Here is a 19,124-nt window from a genome sequence, read left to right as displayed (position 1 = left end):
CATGGAACATCCTGCTCCTTGTAGATATTGGGGGAAGTGACTGAGCAGCTGTGTGTCACTTAGTTTCCAGCTGTGGTTAAACCACAATACATAGTAAACAATTACTCTTATAACCTTCATTGACATCAGAAAGGCTGTTTATGTATAAGTAGAACTTTGTGATAGCGTCAGGGTAGTCTGCCAAGGCATCAGATGATTTTTCAGGAGGTTTTACATATTTGGTTTTGTTATTATTCTTTAGAATATCTTAAAGTAGATTTAGACTAGATATAAGGAAGAAAGTTTTTATGATGAGAGTGATGAAACACTGGCACAGGTGGTAGATGCTCCATCTGTGGAAACATTCAAGGCCAGGTTGGACAAGGCTCTGACATCCTGGTGTAGCTGAAGGTGTTCGCGCCCATTGCAGGGTGTTGGACTGGGTGACCTTTAAAGGTGCCTTTTAACTCAGACTATTCTTTGCTTCTATGCTGGTGAGCCTTACACCTTTGGATGTATGATGATTTTCTTCTGTCCCATGTGTCATCATGGGATGAGATGGAATGATGTTTGTTTCCCCTACTTTCACCCTGCTCCACCTACACCTACTGTGACAGTTTCAGAAGGAAAGAGTCTCCAATGCAATCAATGCCTGAGGGCACCAACACTTTTTGCATAATTTTTTATTTCAGAGAGATGAGAACTTTATTATGATGGAATTGTTTTCTTGGCTTCTCTACTGTGTTTTACCAACTGCAGCAGAACTGTGTGTATGAAATTCATGTTTGATTTGACCTAATAGTTCATCCATCAGTGCACTGTGGGATTAGCGTGAATTACAGGCCAATAGCTTAGTTAGAATGGAGACAAAACATTGTACTTGATCAGTTGCAGACAACTGTTGTGTTGAGGATCAAGAACACTCTCTTGTAGAAAAGCTGGTATTCAAAAGCTGTGAATTTCTTGAGGTCGATTTGAAGTGGTACCGATGTAAGAAAACACTCAGCTTTGGTTTGAAATTCAAATGTCAGCTTTTAAAATAACTTTTTAGAAGAAAGTTTCTGATTTCAGAAACTTCTATATTGTTCATGAAATCTTTATATTTGGTCTAATTCTGCTATTCCTTATAACAGTGAAATTCTGGATAATTAATCTTGGCTATGAATTATTTGGCAGCAAAATTTGTTGTATTAGAGATATCACATGTCACAGAAAGGGTTAGAAGGAGTAAACGGGCAAAAGCCTGTGCTTGAACAACTAAAGCAACAGGTAAAGGGTTATTAGTGAAATACAAGTGATATTCTTACCTAATGAGTCAATATGATCTTAATACAGCAAAGTGTTGGTATGAGCTACAGAGTGACAGGATCTGTGTAACGGAGGGGCTTTTACCACGCAGTGTCACTGCTCGCACCACCGCTTCGGGGGATGAAGTCAAGGAGAATCCTGATAGCTGGAAAAGGCCATGTGCAATGTAAAAGTCACGCCTGACCACGGGCTGTGACCGAGAGCAGCTTCCCGGTCCTGCCCGGCTTTGCGGGATCGATGCCAAGCCCTGGTGTGGGAGGGGACGGTGGCGGCCGGGCTTGGTGGCCCCGTGCCCCCTTGCCCTGCCCTGGGCCCCCTCCCGCAGCATCCCTCGGGATAAATGGGCTCCAGCGGCGGTCCGCCCGTGCCCGTGCGATGGAGGCGGCGGGCGGGCGGGCGCTGCTGGCGGCCGTGGGGCTGCTGTCGGCGCTGAGCGCGGCGGGCACGCTGTTCCTGCTGGCGCAGTGGCGGGAGCTCGGCGCGGCGCTGCGGGAGCTGGAGGCGGTGCGGGGGAACGGCTCCGTGCGGGGGCTGCCGGGCGAGCCCGGCCCCGCCGCCCCCGCCGCCCGCACCAAGCGGAGCCGCCGCGGGGAGCGCGGCCGCGGCACCGTGCGCGCCGAGAGCGACGAGATGCTGATGATGCTGACCTACTCCATGGTGCCGGTACGGCCCCGCCGCGATTGGGGTGCCGCCGGGGGATGGGGGATTTGGGACAGTCGCTTGTCCCAGCTGTAGCCGGAGGATCCCGCCAGCCCCGCGGTTTGCCCTGCCGGGGCCGTCCCGCTCCTGCCGCGGCGGGGTTTACCTGGAGCGAACGCGCCCACCTGATGCTTGGAATCTCGCGCCAGTGGTTCCTACTGTTGTCTGTAAATGCTGAGACGACAGAGCTGATGGGCCACAGAGCTGAGGTTGCCGTTAAACTTTACAAGTCGAAGTTACACAGACAAACGGAGGGAACTTTTGGATTTCGTGTAACTTCAAAAATTTAGTCGCAATAAGAAGTCAGTTTCTAAGTTACCAGTTTCCAAAGTTTCAGGTTTTTAAAACTAACACCAGAAGCAGAACCCCCCTGTGTTCTCTGCTGTTCAGCATCTCACTGCAAGGTACTGGACATCACTTTATCAGTGAAATTTCATTTGATTTGATTTTGATTTCTTTGAAATTGATAGTGCTCTTTCAATAAGGGTTAAATTTAGGGTGGTATTTGATGGGTCAGGAGACCTGTATGTCCTTTCTGGCAAAAATGGCATAGTTTTTTGCACGCCAGTGAAAAGATTATCTTTTCTCAGTAGGAAACAGGTCACATAGCTGAAAAATTCTAAATAGATTGAAAAGCTTTTACGTTCTGAGTCAGAAGTAATACGAGAAAAATATTGCTATTGAGAGAACCTTAATGGAAATTCTGTCCCAGTAAGGGCTGCAGGCATAGGCCCACAAAAAAAAAAAAGGCAGGAGAGGTTAACTCAGGCTCTTACTCGTGTCATTAATATTATACTGGTTTTAAAAACTATGTGTAGAAAATACCTCTTCAGTAATGTTTTGTTGGTGTGTTTTCTTAATAAATTATTGTAATCATCAGTTCACAGCGATAACTACTCCTTTAATATTAGAGCTTAGGAGACTGTAGAGCAGAGAGTTTTGATAATGACTTTTTTGGATTTTTAGTGGCACTTGGATGCCTGGATAATTTGACAGTGGCCATTAAATGTGCTACTCCACTGTCATTAGGTACCACATACAGATTACATGAATTTTATTACCCTCTCCAAATAGAACCAAGCACATGGTGTGTATTTTAACAGCATGTGACCAGAATATGCGCTTGTGCCTTTAAATGTCCACTGTGAGTACTGCTGTGTGCATGTGCTTCATTTAAATGTATCCTGCAGGGAGTTGCTGGGGGGGGGTGGTCATGCCTTTTTGTTCTTACAAAGCTCCCATCAAACATTTTTCTGGCTGCTGCTCAGAGGAGTGTGTGACTGTGTGCAGACTCACTTGCTCAAGGGGAAAAAAGGTGCCCTTAGAAAAATTTTCAAGCACCCCCTCCTCCCACTCCTGCATTTCTGTGTTTTGAATATAACTCCCACTAAGTTAATTTCAAGGCTTGACTACTTTTGTACTGTGAGACAAAGTTCCTCAGAGTTGGTGAGATGACCCCTGTTACACTGGTGGGCCTTGGAACAACGTTCCAGCCTCTGCTGAATGTGGGCCCCGAATGGAGGTTTTACCTGAGCGGGTTCTGTCTTGTGGTGGAAGCACCAATTTCTGCAGGTGTCAGCATCCCACTGCTCACAGAGATCTGGTGTGGCCACTGCTCAAGGATCTTTAAAATAACCTTAGGCATCAAGCCCCATATTTTAGCTTTGATAACATGAGTATATTTTTGGTTCTGGGCCTATTGTTTCTGTATTTGTGTTTACATATACTTATTTTGTAAAAAAAATAGGAAATTGGCAAATCTCTTGGTGCAGAAAGACTGACACAAAGGTAACAGTCCAGTAGGTTTCAAAGTGTGATTTAAGACAGTGCAAGAAGTGGTGGCTTATGGGGGCTACCAATTATCTGAGTAGTCGTTTCATAGTTTAGTCTTTTTTCTTTTTAATTTTTTTTCACCATTTCTTTGTGAGAAAACTTAATTTCTAGCATTTGAATAAGATACTTGCGTCTGTGGCTTTTCTTAGTGATGATGCTGGCTGATTGAACAGTCTGCTCATCTCTCATTGCTAAGCTGGAGGTTCTGATATAGTCTATTTGCACTTCCTGAGTGCCATGTCCTTTTAATTGTCACCTGAGTTGCACTGAATGGTAAAAGTAGTGCTGCTGAGGTAATTGGAGGGCCCCAAAGCAAGTTGTGATCACTTCATCAACCTCAACAGAACCATTTTAATTAAAATGCAGTTAGAATTAGAGTACGCATGGACAATGTATATTTTACAAATTAGAAGGTAGGAGACAAGTATTTTTGAGGAGTGTGAGGGGAAAGAGAACAAGCCTGATATTCAAAACCAGTTAGCACTTTTCAGCTAATTTAAATTGAGTCTAAAGTTCTAAATGTAAGAGCTTTTCCAGTCCAGTCTGGAATCCAGTACGTTCACAGTATGTATCAGGCAGAACAGGAACCCATTGTCAAGTATGGTTTGGTTTTTCAGGAAAAGAATCCTTGCCATCAAAATAATTGTCCTTTCTTTGAGTCTGTTAGATTTGTCAGTTGAAACTAATGATGCATTAATTTTAAAAATTATGATTGACAGTGGCAAATAACCTTTCTAGGATTAAACTTCAATCTGCCTTTCAGATTGCCTTGCACTTATTTGTTCTGTCCTTTGGGACTAGTGCATTCCATTATTTGTAAATAGAGTAATTGTACAAAGATGAATAAATGTGAAACTCTTGGTAAATGGTTCATAAATTATCATATATTGCACAGCCCTGAAGTAATGACCTTTTTATTTCCTGGCTATAAACATTAGACTTTCCCACAAAAGAGCTGAGGCGCTGTCAGTGCTCATGTTCACGATATCCTTATTTCTGCTGGTTGTTTTGATGAGTTGCAAAATATTTTAGAGTGTTGACTCTCAGCATGCAGGACATGTAAAGTGAATATTTGCCCAGCCAAGAGTCGTGTATTTTGTAATGATGACTTTTTAATTGATACATTTTATTCTACTCTAGATTAAGAGCATCTTTATGAATGTGTCTTCCAACTTGGTTTTATAAAGTCTGTCATGGTTGTGATGAATTATTTTGAGTGGAGGAAGGTCCATTTCAAATTTGCAGATCTTGGTTATTCAAAGATAAGAAATCACTTATTTGGAACATAGGACACCTTTCTGCCTTAATGTGCCATGTTGAAAAAGTTTCCATCATTTGATGCAAATATAAAATGAAATGTAATTTTTATTGGCTGATGTTGGCTTTTAATACATGTTTTAATACATGTTTTACAGTAATGTGTGAAATTTGATGACTAGATGATGTATGGAGTTGTCTGGCCAATATTTTATTCATATTTTCAGTAAGGATTAATATGAGGTGTATTGAACAGGTGCCTATGAGAGAAACAGTCTGATGAGGTGGATGGTGTCACAGTGTTAAGGTAATTCTGAAAAGTTTATTCTTATTAAAAAAGTGGCCAGTTGTATCTTTGTTTTTGAAATTATTTCTGTAGGTAAAGTGAACCAGACACTTTTATGAAATACATTGTTTTCAACTTTACTTTCTTTGCAATATTAGGTCCGAGTGATGGTGGATTTATGTAACAGCACAAAAGGGATATGCTTAACAGGTATGTTTATTGCCTTAAGCACTGCACCTCTGTGACCTTCAGGAACACAGAAATACAGTGTTTTCAAAGAACCTGAGGTCAACAACTGTGTCAAAGAACTATGCTATTTACTCTATCAGAATTAAAAAAAAAAGATACTAGGTGCCACTTTGGGACTTATCTGTACCCATTTAATACAAATGCTGGAATTTAAGGAGCTCTGCTGATGTTACTTGGAACTATTTCTTTTCCATGTAATTTTCATAAACAAATCTCTCAGACTTGGGTGTTTAAAATACTAATTGAGGTATAATCATGGTATTTTTGTGTATGCCACACTTGAAACCTAACATGGGATGAACACAGATGGTATAGAAACCCACTCCTGTTGTTGCGACTGCAGTGGAGCAGTGGGACTTGGATGAGCACCTTGTCTCAGCTGCATTGGACCCATGGCTACAGGGTGTTTCACATCTTACCAGGGAGGAGTGGAGCAGCTCATGGTTGGGACAAGAAAAGGTGTGAGAAGTTTTGATGTGATTTGGTGAAGAGTTCAGGGAGCAGCCAATTTAAGAGCAACTGTCCAGCTTTGAAGTCTATCACAGAATCAGTCATGTTATTTTTGAAAAGTAGAAGATTAGGAAGAAGTCAATTTTTTATGAGTTAAAGAAAATGCTTCACTTGCTGTCTGGTTTGAGTTATCAAATGGCTATAAGGTCCATTTGACTCCAGCGATTCAACACAAATGAGAACTACCACAGTACACACAGATGTCAAATACTGCTTCTGAAGTCGTAGTTCAGTTCTGATTGTAACAGACTGAAACACAAACAGTCTAAAAGTTTGCTTCTTTGGGCTTAGGACTTGTAAATTCACATTACTGAGTGCCTTCTGTACCTTCTCTCTGAACACCATTAAATGCTTGGCTTTCTCTGCTATAGGCCCTAGTGTCATTTGCTGCCTTTCAAGCACCTTTCTTATCTATCTTTTGCTTATACAAAGATCCTCAGTTTTGGGGATGAGGAAGTAAGTGAATGCACTAATAGGATGTAACATTGTAGTGTGGAAAAAATGACCATTTGCTAGAGAAATGGCAGAAAGATGTTAACTGGTGTTACTGCCTGTACTGATTAAAAGGGTTAATTGTTATAATGGTACTGTAAGATGGTTTTCACTTCACTTTGTAATTAATGCTGAAAATGGTCATCTTTAGGGAAATCTAATAATTACTGTTATTTTCTGTTGTAGAGAGTTTTGCTGAAGCAAGAGTACTTTGGCTGGATAACAATGTTCATAGAACTAATTTGGTTCTTTAATTGCAACTTCCACCTTTCTTTGTATTCTCCTAAAGCTTTTTTTTTTTTTAAATGTGTACTGAGTATCATAGAAGATAAATCTTGTTACAGAAACATCAGAAACATTTTCTCTTTTAGTCTTGCTTTACTTTTGCCTGCTATGCTTGCTTCTCATTAGGGCCCTTTATCTGAGCTGTGTCAGAGACATTAAGACATTAAGGTTTCAGTGTTGCTGAATACCTGAAGTGAGTTCAAGTTCTAATGCACCAAGCAGTTTCTGTGGGAAGCTCAATCCAGGCTATAGAACAATCACATGTGAAAAGCCTGATTGGGATTTAGATGTAGTTAATAGGAATGATACAATCTCCCCTCCCCAAACATTCCCTTCCTCCCTGCCTTTTTTTAAAATTTAAATAGTCTGAGTCCTGAGTGGCAATGAAATATCTGTAAAACACAGAGCAGTGTGGCATGTGGTGTATTTTTAACACGATTTTTAATCGTGCCATTCAGCAGTATTGCAAAGCTACTAATCTTCTGCTATAACAGGTTGTTGGAGAACACTTAAGTGAAGGAAATGTAATGACTGTTAAGTGCCTTGCACCCATGGCTTTGTGCAGGCACTGAAGCCCCTGACAGTGAGATTTCACTGTAGAGGTTTTTTGTCAAACCTTTATCAACTGAAATCTGAAAAAAGGAAAATGTGTATATGTAATTGTGCTGAAGGATTCTCTTTCACTAAGTCTGAGCTACTGCTAATGCTCAGATAGTTATTTATAATACAAAACAGTTAAATAGCTAAATGTTAATTTTGAAATTTGAGGGGTTTTCCTCCCCTTTTACTGTTCTGGTCTAATGCTAATTAGTTCAATTTGGAATTGCTTTGTTTTATTGGTGGGTTAAATTCACCATTTCTTCCTGTGTTTTTTTTTTTTTTCTTACTGTAGGCCCTCCAGGTCCCCCAGGTAAGATACTTGGATAATTTCAGTAATATTTTGAGGTAATTAAAACAGTTGCTGCTACAAAATGTTGAAATGTAGAAATGCATCTTTCACAAAATACTTTTCCTTTTCTATTTAGCATGAGGGAAGGTTGAATGCCTGCCTTTATAGTTTTTGTACTTAGGTCAGCTTGTGCCCCTTCTGAGGCAGGGGAGGTTTTAGAAATCATAATTTTCTAGTGAAGGGAGTAGAATATTTAATCAAAACCAAATGGAATTAAGAGTGCTTAAGTAGCATTTAGCTGAAGAGAGGAGTCTATATATTAAAAAACCCAGAATCAACAGATATTGTAATTTAACATCTCTTTAAAAATATCGATTACTGACTACACACTTCCCCCATAGCTTTTCCTCCTTTCTTATTTAATTCTCTCTCCCTGTGTTGCCGTGTGAATGTGTACTTGCTTTCTTTGTGTGCTGCTTTACCTGTGAGTCTGCTTAGAGTAGTTCTCTGTATCAGAAAAGTATGAGTTATGTTTTTCCAGGGTTCAAGTATATCTATAAAAACATACTGCATGTAAATATAGTAGATTTAAGGATAAATTGCATTTAGCAGTGAAAATTCAGTTGTGCTCTTTGGTTTCATCAGGGCCTCCTGGACTTGATGGACTGCCTGGCTACAATGGATCAGATGGAGTCCCAGGCATACCAGGACAAAAGGGAGAACCAGGACTAAATGGAAAAAGAGGAAAAATAGGTATTTTTTTAATGGTTATTTTAAAAAAAAAATCATTTTTTTTTACTGCTATATTCAGATGTTCTTTCTTGTAGACCTTTGTACAGGGAGAAGGGTTTCAAAGTTTACAAAGAAGGTGCATGTTACAGAATTCTGTAACATTCATTGTCTCATACTAAGCTTTGGCAGATTATTCAGACTTACTCTACAGTGAGGAAGATGGTATATATACACCATAGAATATTGCACACTAAAATTACTGAACTCACTTAATTGAATATCCGTATTCTGAACTTACTAGTAATTGCTGTTATTGTAAGAATATATCTGCTCCCTCAACCTGCCAACATCACAGCCCTTGACTTCAGACTTTTTAAAAAGAAAGCCAGAGTCTGGGGGTGAAAGTTGTTATATATGTTACCACAGATTTGGTTCCAGATTCACTGCTGTGAGATCTTAAAGCAGTACTTGGTTTCTCCACTGATTTACCTGGGGCACACGAGCTGTGTGAAAGTGCTGATGGATAACGGGTGCCTCCAAGGCAGAGGGAGAAAGCAGCAGGAGGTGAATGGGAGGAAGGGAAGGGACAAAAGAGCATCAGAATGGTAGAATTAAGAGAGCATGGAGAAGAGGAAGGGTGTGTTGATGAGCAGACAGGCGGGTGTGCAGGCTGGTGTTTATTATTAAAATCTATTTTATTATGTATTATTATTATTTATTATTATTATTTATTATTTTTAAATAATAATTATTAATTATTATTATTTGTTATTAAAAGCAATCTATTTTATTATTTATTATTAAAATCTATTTTATTATTTATTATTAAAAGCCATCTATGTTTATTATTAAAGCCATCTATTATTCTGGCTTTTCACATGGAGCTGTGTGGACTCGCTGGCAGGTATAAGTGGAACAATTGCCTACTGTACCTTGAGAAAACATGTGTTCTGTCTCTTCAGTATCCTCAATGAATTTTTAAAATTGGAAATGAAAGTGAGAACCAGTCTCCAGAGAGCCACGTGGCAATTGTTCCAGGCAATTTTGGATTTCAACCGCAAACTGTAGTTCTGCTTCTGATTACGCAAAATCAATTTAAGAAGTAAAACCATAGTAGAAAAACAAGCATTTGCTTCTCAAGTATTAACAAATGTAATTTATTTGAAATCTATGCCCACAAGAACACTGACATTTCTATTTGTAAACTGTTATTTTTCTCTCTCCTAAAGTGAGAAAATAATAACTGCCACAAAAGTAGAGGGTGGAGGGTTTGGATGTGTCATTTGTACAAACACGTTTTTTTCCTATTGCAGAACTAAATCAAAAGGGACAAAGAAATATCTTGTTAAATATATGAATTTACTACATGATCAAGTGCAAAAAGTATGTGGGCTAATCATGCTTCTAGCAAGTGTAGAGTTATAACAACCACGGAAAGCATTGCTAGGCAGCTGTATCTATGCTCTAGGACAGTGGAAAAAGTTAAAAGTGCAATGTGTGTTGTAAAGTTTGTGCCTAATTACTTTAAAAAAAACCCTAGATGAGCTACGACAATGCCTTTCTTCAATGTCTTACGTATGTTGAAATAAAGGTATGACCTCACATTTTTCCACAGTATTTCTACTTATCCAGAAATTCTCCTGCCAGTGTTAATGAGGCCCAGGCCTGTGTGATCCATGTTCAAAACTCAGAGATTACAAGGTCATATTAGGTTACAACATTTCTTTGAAACCAAACAAATTACAGCTACCCAGCTAAATACAGGTGGAAAAAAAAAAACTAGAGTGAATATGGTTTGCAGTAAAAAATATGTATTAATTGGTGCTTAATGCTGGAGTAGAGTTCTTGGTACTAAAATGCTTTTTATTTCTAGGTCTGCCAGGACCAAAAGGTGATCAAGGTCAGAAAGGAGAACCTGGAGAAATGGGTTTACCTGGCAAGGATGGTATACCAGGAGTAAAAGGTGCAAGAGGAGCCAAGGGGGAAAAGGGGGATGCAAGCAATGATGTGATATTAGAAGGTATGAAGAAGTGCTCTTGGGAGTTCTCTTGCAAGTGTGCTTGACAGAAAAAGATACCTTCCACTTCTGAAGCATGAATGTGATGTGTAAGAGCAGGGCCAACCAGTATAAATATGGTATACACACACAGTGAAGTTTGAGTATTGCTGTGCCCAGGACATTGTTCTCTTTGTAATGCAAATCTTCACAAAAACTTTTCTGCTTGGGCTTTAGGTTGAGGTCTTTGTGAACTCCACTCTTTCCAATACACTTCCAGACAGCTGACCTTCTCCTGCTCTTTCTTTCAGTGTGGTTTTATTTCTCTATTAGAAAATGAGGGTCAGATATCCACTCAGGAATACATGAAGCAACCAAATATAAACTGTGTAAAATTATAGCAATGTAGCATCTGAAGTTGAGGTCTTAGAATACAGTGAGTAAAAGGCAGCAGTGCTTTACAGCTCTCTAATGTGCCTGTAATCCAGACAGATAAAATGCACTGATGACTTACACCTTGTGAAATTCTTTATGGTTCAGCTTCCAACAACCAGCATTCCAGTGTGTATTGCACCGGATTTCTGTACTCAGAAACCTCTTAAGAAAGGGAGAGGCTGTTTTAGAGATATCTCCAAGTCTGCCACATGGTTCTCTGCAGGTTGCCTGTTGTCTGTGCAAGGCCTGTGACAGGACTCTGTTTTGTACACAGGTGCAAAAGGTGAACCTGGACCACCAGGGCCCCCTGGACCACCTGGACCCCCGGGGCCTCCAGGTAAACGTAAAGGTAAAGCTAAAGCAGAGCTTCAGGAGAACACATGCAGCAGCACATGCACAGGTTAGTTCTCCTCAGTGTTCTTTTTTGTATTATGAACTAGTTCAAGATTAAAACATTGCTTCAAGTGTCACAAAACAGTAAGCACAGGTTTAATTTTGCTTGGCATCAGTAAAACTGCAAACTTAAAGCTGAATATATGTTTAGGTGTTTTACTGAAATATGGTTTGAATAAGGCAGCAAGTTACCACCTGTACAATATTAGTCTTTTCATTGTGCTGTGCTAATGGTCAGGCAAAGTGTTTAAAAATGGTGTTTTTCTGTTAGATGGGATACATATGGACAGTATGAGAAATGCAGTCAAAATTTTTGGCTTTTAAGTGCTGACTCTTTAATTTTACATGTAAATACATCACCCTGATTCTGGATATTGAAGTATCTGAACAGAGCCCAGAGGGACTCCCTACGACAGAAAGTAGAGAGCTGGAGCAGAAATCTCATCCTATTTGTAGTTCAGAAAGGCATGAAGTACTACAGGAGATAATTGGGCCATTTGCTCATGTGGCCTCTTTTCAAGTGTTGAAGCAGCCTGAAGTGCTTTGCAGGATAAGCCTTCTGATGGATTTCTGATGGATTTGAAATCACAGTGTGCAAATGGGAGTTACAGTCAAATAACTCTGCAAAGATGAGATCTTCCTCAATGAGCTTTTATGTTTTATGACTTAGTAAGCCATGAGATCTTATTACCAAAATTCAAAGAATAATCCAGCTTTTATAATTAAATATTCATATCCTTTTCAAGGAAAGAGAATACACGTACTGATTTACAACTGTAATTAACTTATTACATAAGAATACAAGACTGGTTTCTTCAAATTAAATTTTGAATTGGGTAAAACTTTTTTTTCTTCAAAAAAGAGAATAATTAGTTGAAAGCTCGGGTGTATTTTTTCTCAATGGTACTGTTAGTGAATTCTAAAAGAAACAAAACATCTCTGCTCCAAACTGCCTTGCTCCATCCCTCCTCCAACAGACCAAATCAATAGTTTTAATGTCTTGTAAACTCCACTAACTCTCAACCAGAACATTTTATGATAGGAATCAGTAGGATATTTATCTTGTTTTTTTGATGGAAAGAAAGTAATGAAAATTTCCCATAGGAGTCTCTGATTGAAAACTGTCTTTTTAATTTGAGTTGCTGTCTGATTGATGCAGCTGAAAGGCCCTCAGAGTACTGCAGCTACTCTCAAACACGAACAGTGCACTCAGCTTTGCTGCACTGACCTGCTCCCTGACTGCTCTGTAGCCTTGGATAAACTACTGTACAGGGAACCGCTCATCCAGTCAACTGCATCTATCAGACTCAGCCCAAGAAAATTAACTTGTGCGCTGCAATTTATGATTTCTGCTGAGTGGGTTCCTTTTTTGAGAGATTCTGACAATATTTTGTCACCAGAAGCTGGAAAGGGATCCAGAGGGATTGGTAGATTCCAGCTATAGGGCACTGAGCTTACCATGGTTGGGTTGACTGTTTAGGCCTTTTTTGGAGATACACTGTGATCCCTTGCAAACTTTCAATGTCATTTCACCAAATGCCTTAGATAAAAGGATGGGAGAAATACAGCTTGTTCTTGCTTCGTGTTGGAGTAGTTTTCTTCCGCATGAAAAAAGAGAGGACACAACCTAAAGGAAAAAACAACAATTCAGTATAATCTGTCCTTTCTTTCCTCAATGTCATGGTGCCCTTTCAGCATTACTTTATTTCATATTTTTACTATCTTTCTCACTTAAATTTCAGCACAGATCTGTAAATCCCAGAAATACGTGGCAAAGAAACAAGAAGAATATGTGTCTAAAAGAATTTGCAGCCTGTATATCAAGCAGTGTGCAATATGTAAGGAGATGAAAGTTAAGAATGGAATTAGAAAACAAGGCTACAATGAAATAAGGATATCTTCAGCAAAAAGCTGAGAACTGTTCTCTGTGGTTATTCCTGCTAAGCAAACTGAAATGTGTCACGTTGTTTTAAGGGCAGAAGACGTACCTGGTTTTACAGAAAAAGGTCCATAAATAATTTAATTCAGGCCTTGTTTTAATGGTAAACTCAAAGGGAAAATCCAACCAATGCTCCTCATGCTGTTGAGGGGTGGGCAAAAATGTTTTCAGGTCTTTGTTTCTAATGTGAAACATTTCCATGCCTGTAAGTATCATAATGCATCATTTCCCTCACTCTTTCACACTGCTGCTTCTGTGGCATGGGTGGCTGAGCTGCAATCTTATGCATCATTGTGCTCAGTGTATGTGTTAGTGCTTTATTGCTGTCTTGGGCTGGAGTGTGGCGATCTGGGAATGATGCTTTTGAGTTTAACAATCACTCATTCCAAGAAAATGTTTTTGGTATTACTGCGAAATCAGCCGTTTTCCAGCTACCTCAGTTGTGTAAAGTTATCTAAGGAAAAAAGGGCAACTTTCTTTCTAAGCAGCTTCTCAGGAATTCATAGCTAAGGAATTAAATCTGTTGATTTAATCAGTTACTCCTCAAAGTTCACTGTCAGCCTGACAACCTCAAGGAAACAAACCAACCCAAACATTTCATTTCCTTGAGAGGAGTGAGAGCAAATCTTTCCTAATCTCATTTTTTGACCAGACCAACCTAAGCAGACCTTTTTTCTCAGGTGAAACAAAATCCCAGTTGTCATCCCTTTATTTTAGTGGAGTCACTGATGTGCACATCTGTCATGTGCATGTCAAACAGAGAAATGTCTATTGTCTGTCATGTCAAATAGAGAAAAATGACATATTTTACCATTTCTCCCTCAACTCCAGGTGAGTGTGCTGTACCAAATGATGACACCCTGGCTGGAAAAGCTGAAGACAGAACCCCTGGTCCTTCAAAAAAACCTGGTAACCTGCTGCAGAGCATGACTAAGTGCTACTTGCTGTTTTAGTGTCACAGATCATGGACATGTGCTTTTTTTTCTACTAGAATGCGTCATAACATCTGTGGGAAGTCCTGTTCACTTTGTCAGTGTTCAGCAAACGTTTGGAACTTGGATGCGGGAGCCTGCAAACATAAGTGATGAAAGGATTTGGCTTACCATGCATTTCTTAGGTATTTTTAGTAGTAGCCATAGTCAAAAATCCATTGTTATACTGACACTGCTTCCTTAATCCCTTCAAACTAAAGTAATAAGTATAATGGGGTTTTACCCACATCTTTTTCAGAGTATTTCCCATATTACCTGTATAAAACTTGACTATAAATATGGTTGTAGGCATTTGTAGTGTCAGACATCTTCAGAGTCAACATCAGATTTTAAAAATAGTTTGAAGTTTTCAGTTTGTTTTTTTTTTTTTTTTTAACAAATCCAAATTGAAATGCCTGTTCATGGTGTTTTATTCTTTTCTTTCAAGAGTTTCTCTTTTCTATGGCTTTACTTCCCTAAATTGTAGCTAGGAGTTTTGCCCTTTCATTTAGCCAGGCATGAAAATGAATCAGTTTCTGCATTAGCTACATTTAGAGCAGGAAAATGCCCAGGACCTAAGTGGAAAAAGGAAATATTTCTGCATATATATCAACTGTGTTCGGAATGAGGGCCCATTAAGTCTGTGGGAAACAGGCTCTTGCTCATCTCCTATATAGTTTTTTTTTGTGTGTCTCTGGATTACTTCTTCACATTTCAGCAAGATGAATCATTACTGAAAACACACATACAATTGTTATCTGTCAGATAGTTGATTGAGATTGACTTTTACTGAAGACTTAATTTTAGAATAGAGATTTCAAAATTAGATGAACCAGATGATAGTCTTTTTTTTTTTCCTCATGTTTTCCCTTTTGTTTAGGAAACTCTATAAAAGAATATGAGAATTCCAATGCCTTGCTGAATGACAGCTACAGGGTCATTAACATCACGGGATTCTTTTATGGATGTGGTCATGCAGTACAAAACAATCATCTGTACTATCAGAAGGGAGGAACCAATGTCATTCTGAAGTAAGTCAAACATAGTTGTCTTAAAGCAAGTGATGGTGTGGAAGGAGGAGCAGTGGGTTAAAGTGACAGCGGTGAACCTCAGAAAAGCAGACAACTTTCCTTGTACTGTTTTGTGTTTCTTTTTGATCCTAACTAGGAAGAATGGTGGAATGGCTCAGAACTCTTTCCAGAACAGAAAAACTCATTCTTTACAATCTGTAACTACAGTGTGGGCCACCAGCCTTCCATTTGTGTGTGCAGATGCCGCAGAAGGAGGGAAATTGGGAGGGTAGCCCAGGTCCACTACTCTGCTGTGACAGTTCTTTAGGCATCAGAGCTGAACTGTGTCTAAGGGGTTCACCTCTGCAGTTACTATGTGGTAGGGCAACTGGGCCTCATGATGACAACAGATTTTTCTCTTGGCTGTCCTGGGGTCCAACAGGTTTCTATTATACATTACATTGCTGTGGGTGTTCTTCAACTTGGATTCTTTCCTGTGTTCATAATGGCAAGAAAGAAATGAGAGCTGACTAAGGAATTTGGATATCAGAAAAAGGCATTTGATTTAGAGAAATAACTTGTGCATCTACCTGCACCTGAGTAAGAACTGGTTCAGCTGCAGTCTGGGAGGCACAGGGGGTGGCTCTGCAGAGCTGCTCTCCAGGCTGGCCCGGGAGCGGATGCTGCTGGATGCTGGAGCAGAGGAATGCACTGAGGCACCAGCTGAGGACGTGGTGACCCGGTGAATTGCACATTCCATTGTGGAGGAGTGGCTCCAATGTTTGATTTCCTTGTAATAAGAAGTTCCTACAACTCTCCCGATGTGTGTCCCTGAACTGGAACTGGGAATTACGTCTCTGTTTCGGTTTCTCCTGAGGACAGAGACAGACAATACAAATCAAAACCAAAATCTCACCTTGTGGGAAGAGCCAAAGACAGACAGTCCAAGGGCAAGTGAAAGATTGCGTGTGCTTTCAAGTTCTTACACGACCCTGATGTTTGAGCCAAGAACATTTACTATACTTTGATGTCTTTTCCCAAGCAGGTGTGAGTGCTGCCTTCCTATATTCATGTGGATGCCAAGGAATGTGAGCAAGCTCTGTGGATTCTATAATATTTATTCTGCAAAGACAAGCTCACTTTTTGGCAACCTCCTTTAAATACCTTTAGGCTTTTTTTCTGTAAAAGATCATCACAGTCTAAGCAATACATAGTGATAGGGCAGAGATTCCTCAGCTTTGCTTGGGTACCATTAATTGAGAAATGCTTTCATGTACAGAAGAACACAAACTATTTGTGGAATTTTTAAAACCTCTCTAAGGAGCTGCTGAGAAATGGTCTTTCTGTTCAGTTATTCACTCTGAGATTATTTGTCTTCAGCACAGATTGCATGAGGCACTATGAATTCTATGACAGTGAATTTTATGACAGTGAACTCCTTGAATTTGGGCTGCGTAAAAGCTTCTTTTGTATTGATTTAATGGAAGGAATGGGTGAGGATCGGGTTGGCTTATCTTGCAAATGTTGAAAAAATATTTAAAAGGAGTTTCTTGTCATATTTAAAACCTGGCAAAACTAGGTTTGTCTGACCTTTGGCAGATTTTCTCATGATGGTCAGATCCCTGACATTGTTTCATAACATGCTTTCTCACCTCTGGTATTTTTGGTTGACTTCACTGCTATTAGTGATCAGAAAGGTGTTTGCAGCTTGAGTTCTCTGCAGTTGATGAAAGTATTACACTGTATGTTGTCATTGACCCCAAGGTGTCAGATGATTAAAGAATTTTGCAGACTGTCCTTGACTGGGGAGCCCAAGAGAACCCCAGGAATGAAACTTCACTTTTCTGCTCCTTTCAGGATTTTCACATATAACAGGAAAAGACAGTTGTGTGTTGCAGATCTTGCCCTTTTCTAATGAATCTTGAGGTGGTTTTTTCCTTGTTGGCTCTTTATAGAAAAAATCCTGAAGAAAAACTGCATTTCTGAGTGACTATTCCTGTCAAGGGCTGTCCTTCTAGTCCTTGCATGAAGTTATTTACAAACATGAAGCAACTAACAAGATTAACTGGGTTGACACACACATTTCTCAAATCTTCTCCAGCCTTGAAGAGTTCTTTTATTGCACATAAATGCTGCTGGAATATGGAGTTGCTGCAGATGTGAGTTTTCCAAAAGCTGAGGGAAAGGATCTAAGTTGGTCATTCTTTATTTTTCTTATGATGATTTTTCCAGTGTATGCTATCAATGCTCTTTAGACTGGAAAAATTATCCTGCCAGTATTCTTCCTTCTGTTATAAGTTCTTGGATCTGAAATGTTCCTGTGATTAAGCCTGTCTTCTCAGAAAACTTGTAAGTGTAGCAGATTGAGTATTGAGTAACGTTTTTTCTTCCTCTGTTGGAAGAATGGAGCTATACAGTTAGATAGAAGTCAGACATGAAATGTGCTTCTTTATAGAGGGCACTATTTAAACAGATTAAACGTTCTCCCCTGCCTTTGCTAAAGCATGGTGTTATTTGGTGGTTAAATGCTAACTGCAGATGTGTCTCAATAGAAGCTGATTAGCCTCTAGTAGAGGAACACAATTTAGTTGCTCACTGCTGCTGCCCTCAGATGATCATCATCCTAAGGAATTTCAAGGAATGAAAACAACTTTATAGAGATGAAGCATTCAGGCTGTCCTGTTGAGGCCAGCATGAGGTCAGAATTTTGGCTCTGCAAAAGTAGAATTTTTATTGTTTTGATGTCTATTTGACCAAATCACTGTGTTATCTGAACTGTTTTCAGAAGAGGAACTCTAAGACCAGGTGAACCTGCCCAGAATTTAAGGTGCTTTCGTCACTCACATTTTCTCCCCTTAGTTCTAGTCAAAAGCAAACTTATGCACAGATTCCATTTCACAAGTCTGGGCCTTCACCTGGTATCCAGTTCTTTTTCATATCCATTCCTTTTAGTTGCTTCTTTCATCCAAGTGATAATACAGCTCACAGACTAAATAAAGTGAAACCTACCAAAGCAAGTCCATGCTCTTATGCACCTCTCAGATTGGTTATTACTTTGGAATTTTCTCCTAGTGTTTTGGAAGGTTCTTTGAGAACTTAATCTTAAAAGACATCAGAATGGTCCTTGAACTCAAGTGCTTTCAACAGCACTTCTATCAGTAGTAACGCACTTGGAATTGCTTCAGCCAACCCGTGTGTATGGAAATGAACTTGAACACAGTGCACTGAGTCCTCACTGTATCTCATTGCAGATTTGGGCTCGACAGAGCATCGCTGGGCACTCTGCTCATTGAAAATGCCCTACACCACGGGCGCAACTACCTCTTCTCTAACTCCAAGACGTATTTCAACATAGCAGTGGATGAGAAGGGGCTCTGGATTATCTATGCCTCGAGCACTGATGAAAACATAATGGTAGCACATATTGATGAAGAAACGTTTTCAGTCATTCAGCACATCAACACCACATATCCAAAGTCCAAGGCTGGTAATGCATTCATAGCGTGTGGCATTATTTATGTTACTGACACTAAGGACATGACAGTAAGTTTTGCTTTTGATTTACTGAAAGGGAAGCAGGTTGATGCAAGGTTTGAATTACGGTCTTCACAGTCTGTTCTTGCTATGCTTTCGTACAGCCTACGAGACAAGAATTTGTACACATGGGAGAACGGGAGCTTAATGGTGTACCCTGTACATTTTGGTAGATGAAAATATTTTAACATGCCATGTATGGGAGCCATGCTTGTCTAAATAATCTATTTAAAGCTCTGTGACATACACATGTGGGTCTCTTCACTTGGCATCATTTTCTGTTTACTGATGGTGGTTTGTGAGTGTGTCTAAAAGCGAGATCAGGTG

At 39.7% G+C, this 19,124-nt stretch overlaps 1 protein-coding gene across 1 annotated transcript; it reads left to right on the top strand.

The window, feature by feature from the left end:
* The first annotated feature begins 1,662 nt into the window (after positions 1 to 1,662).
* Positions 1,663 to 19,124, top strand: GLDN (gliomedin). The gene is made up of 10 exons (XM_017805134.1): positions 1,663 to 1,950; positions 5,521 to 5,572; positions 7,791 to 7,808; positions 8,433 to 8,540; positions 10,393 to 10,539; positions 11,225 to 11,350; positions 14,114 to 14,191; positions 14,274 to 14,399; positions 15,134 to 15,284; positions 18,515 to 19,124. The coding sequence occupies exons 1-10, from the start codon at positions 1,663 to 1,665 to the stop codon at positions 18,972 to 18,974; spliced, it is 1,554 nt and encodes a 517-aa protein (XP_017660623.1). The 3' UTR covers positions 18,975 to 19,124.

Source organism: Lepidothrix coronata, unplaced genomic scaffold (assembly GCF_001604755.1).
Source record: "Lepidothrix coronata isolate B3197 unplaced genomic scaffold, Lepidothrix_coronata-1.0 Scaffold11, whole genome shotgun sequence".
Taxonomy (NCBI): Eukaryota; Metazoa; Chordata; class Aves; order Passeriformes; family Pipridae; genus Lepidothrix; species Lepidothrix coronata.
The sequence above is the reverse complement of the archived record's forward strand: the minus strand, read 5'-3'. Positions and strand labels throughout refer to the sequence as shown.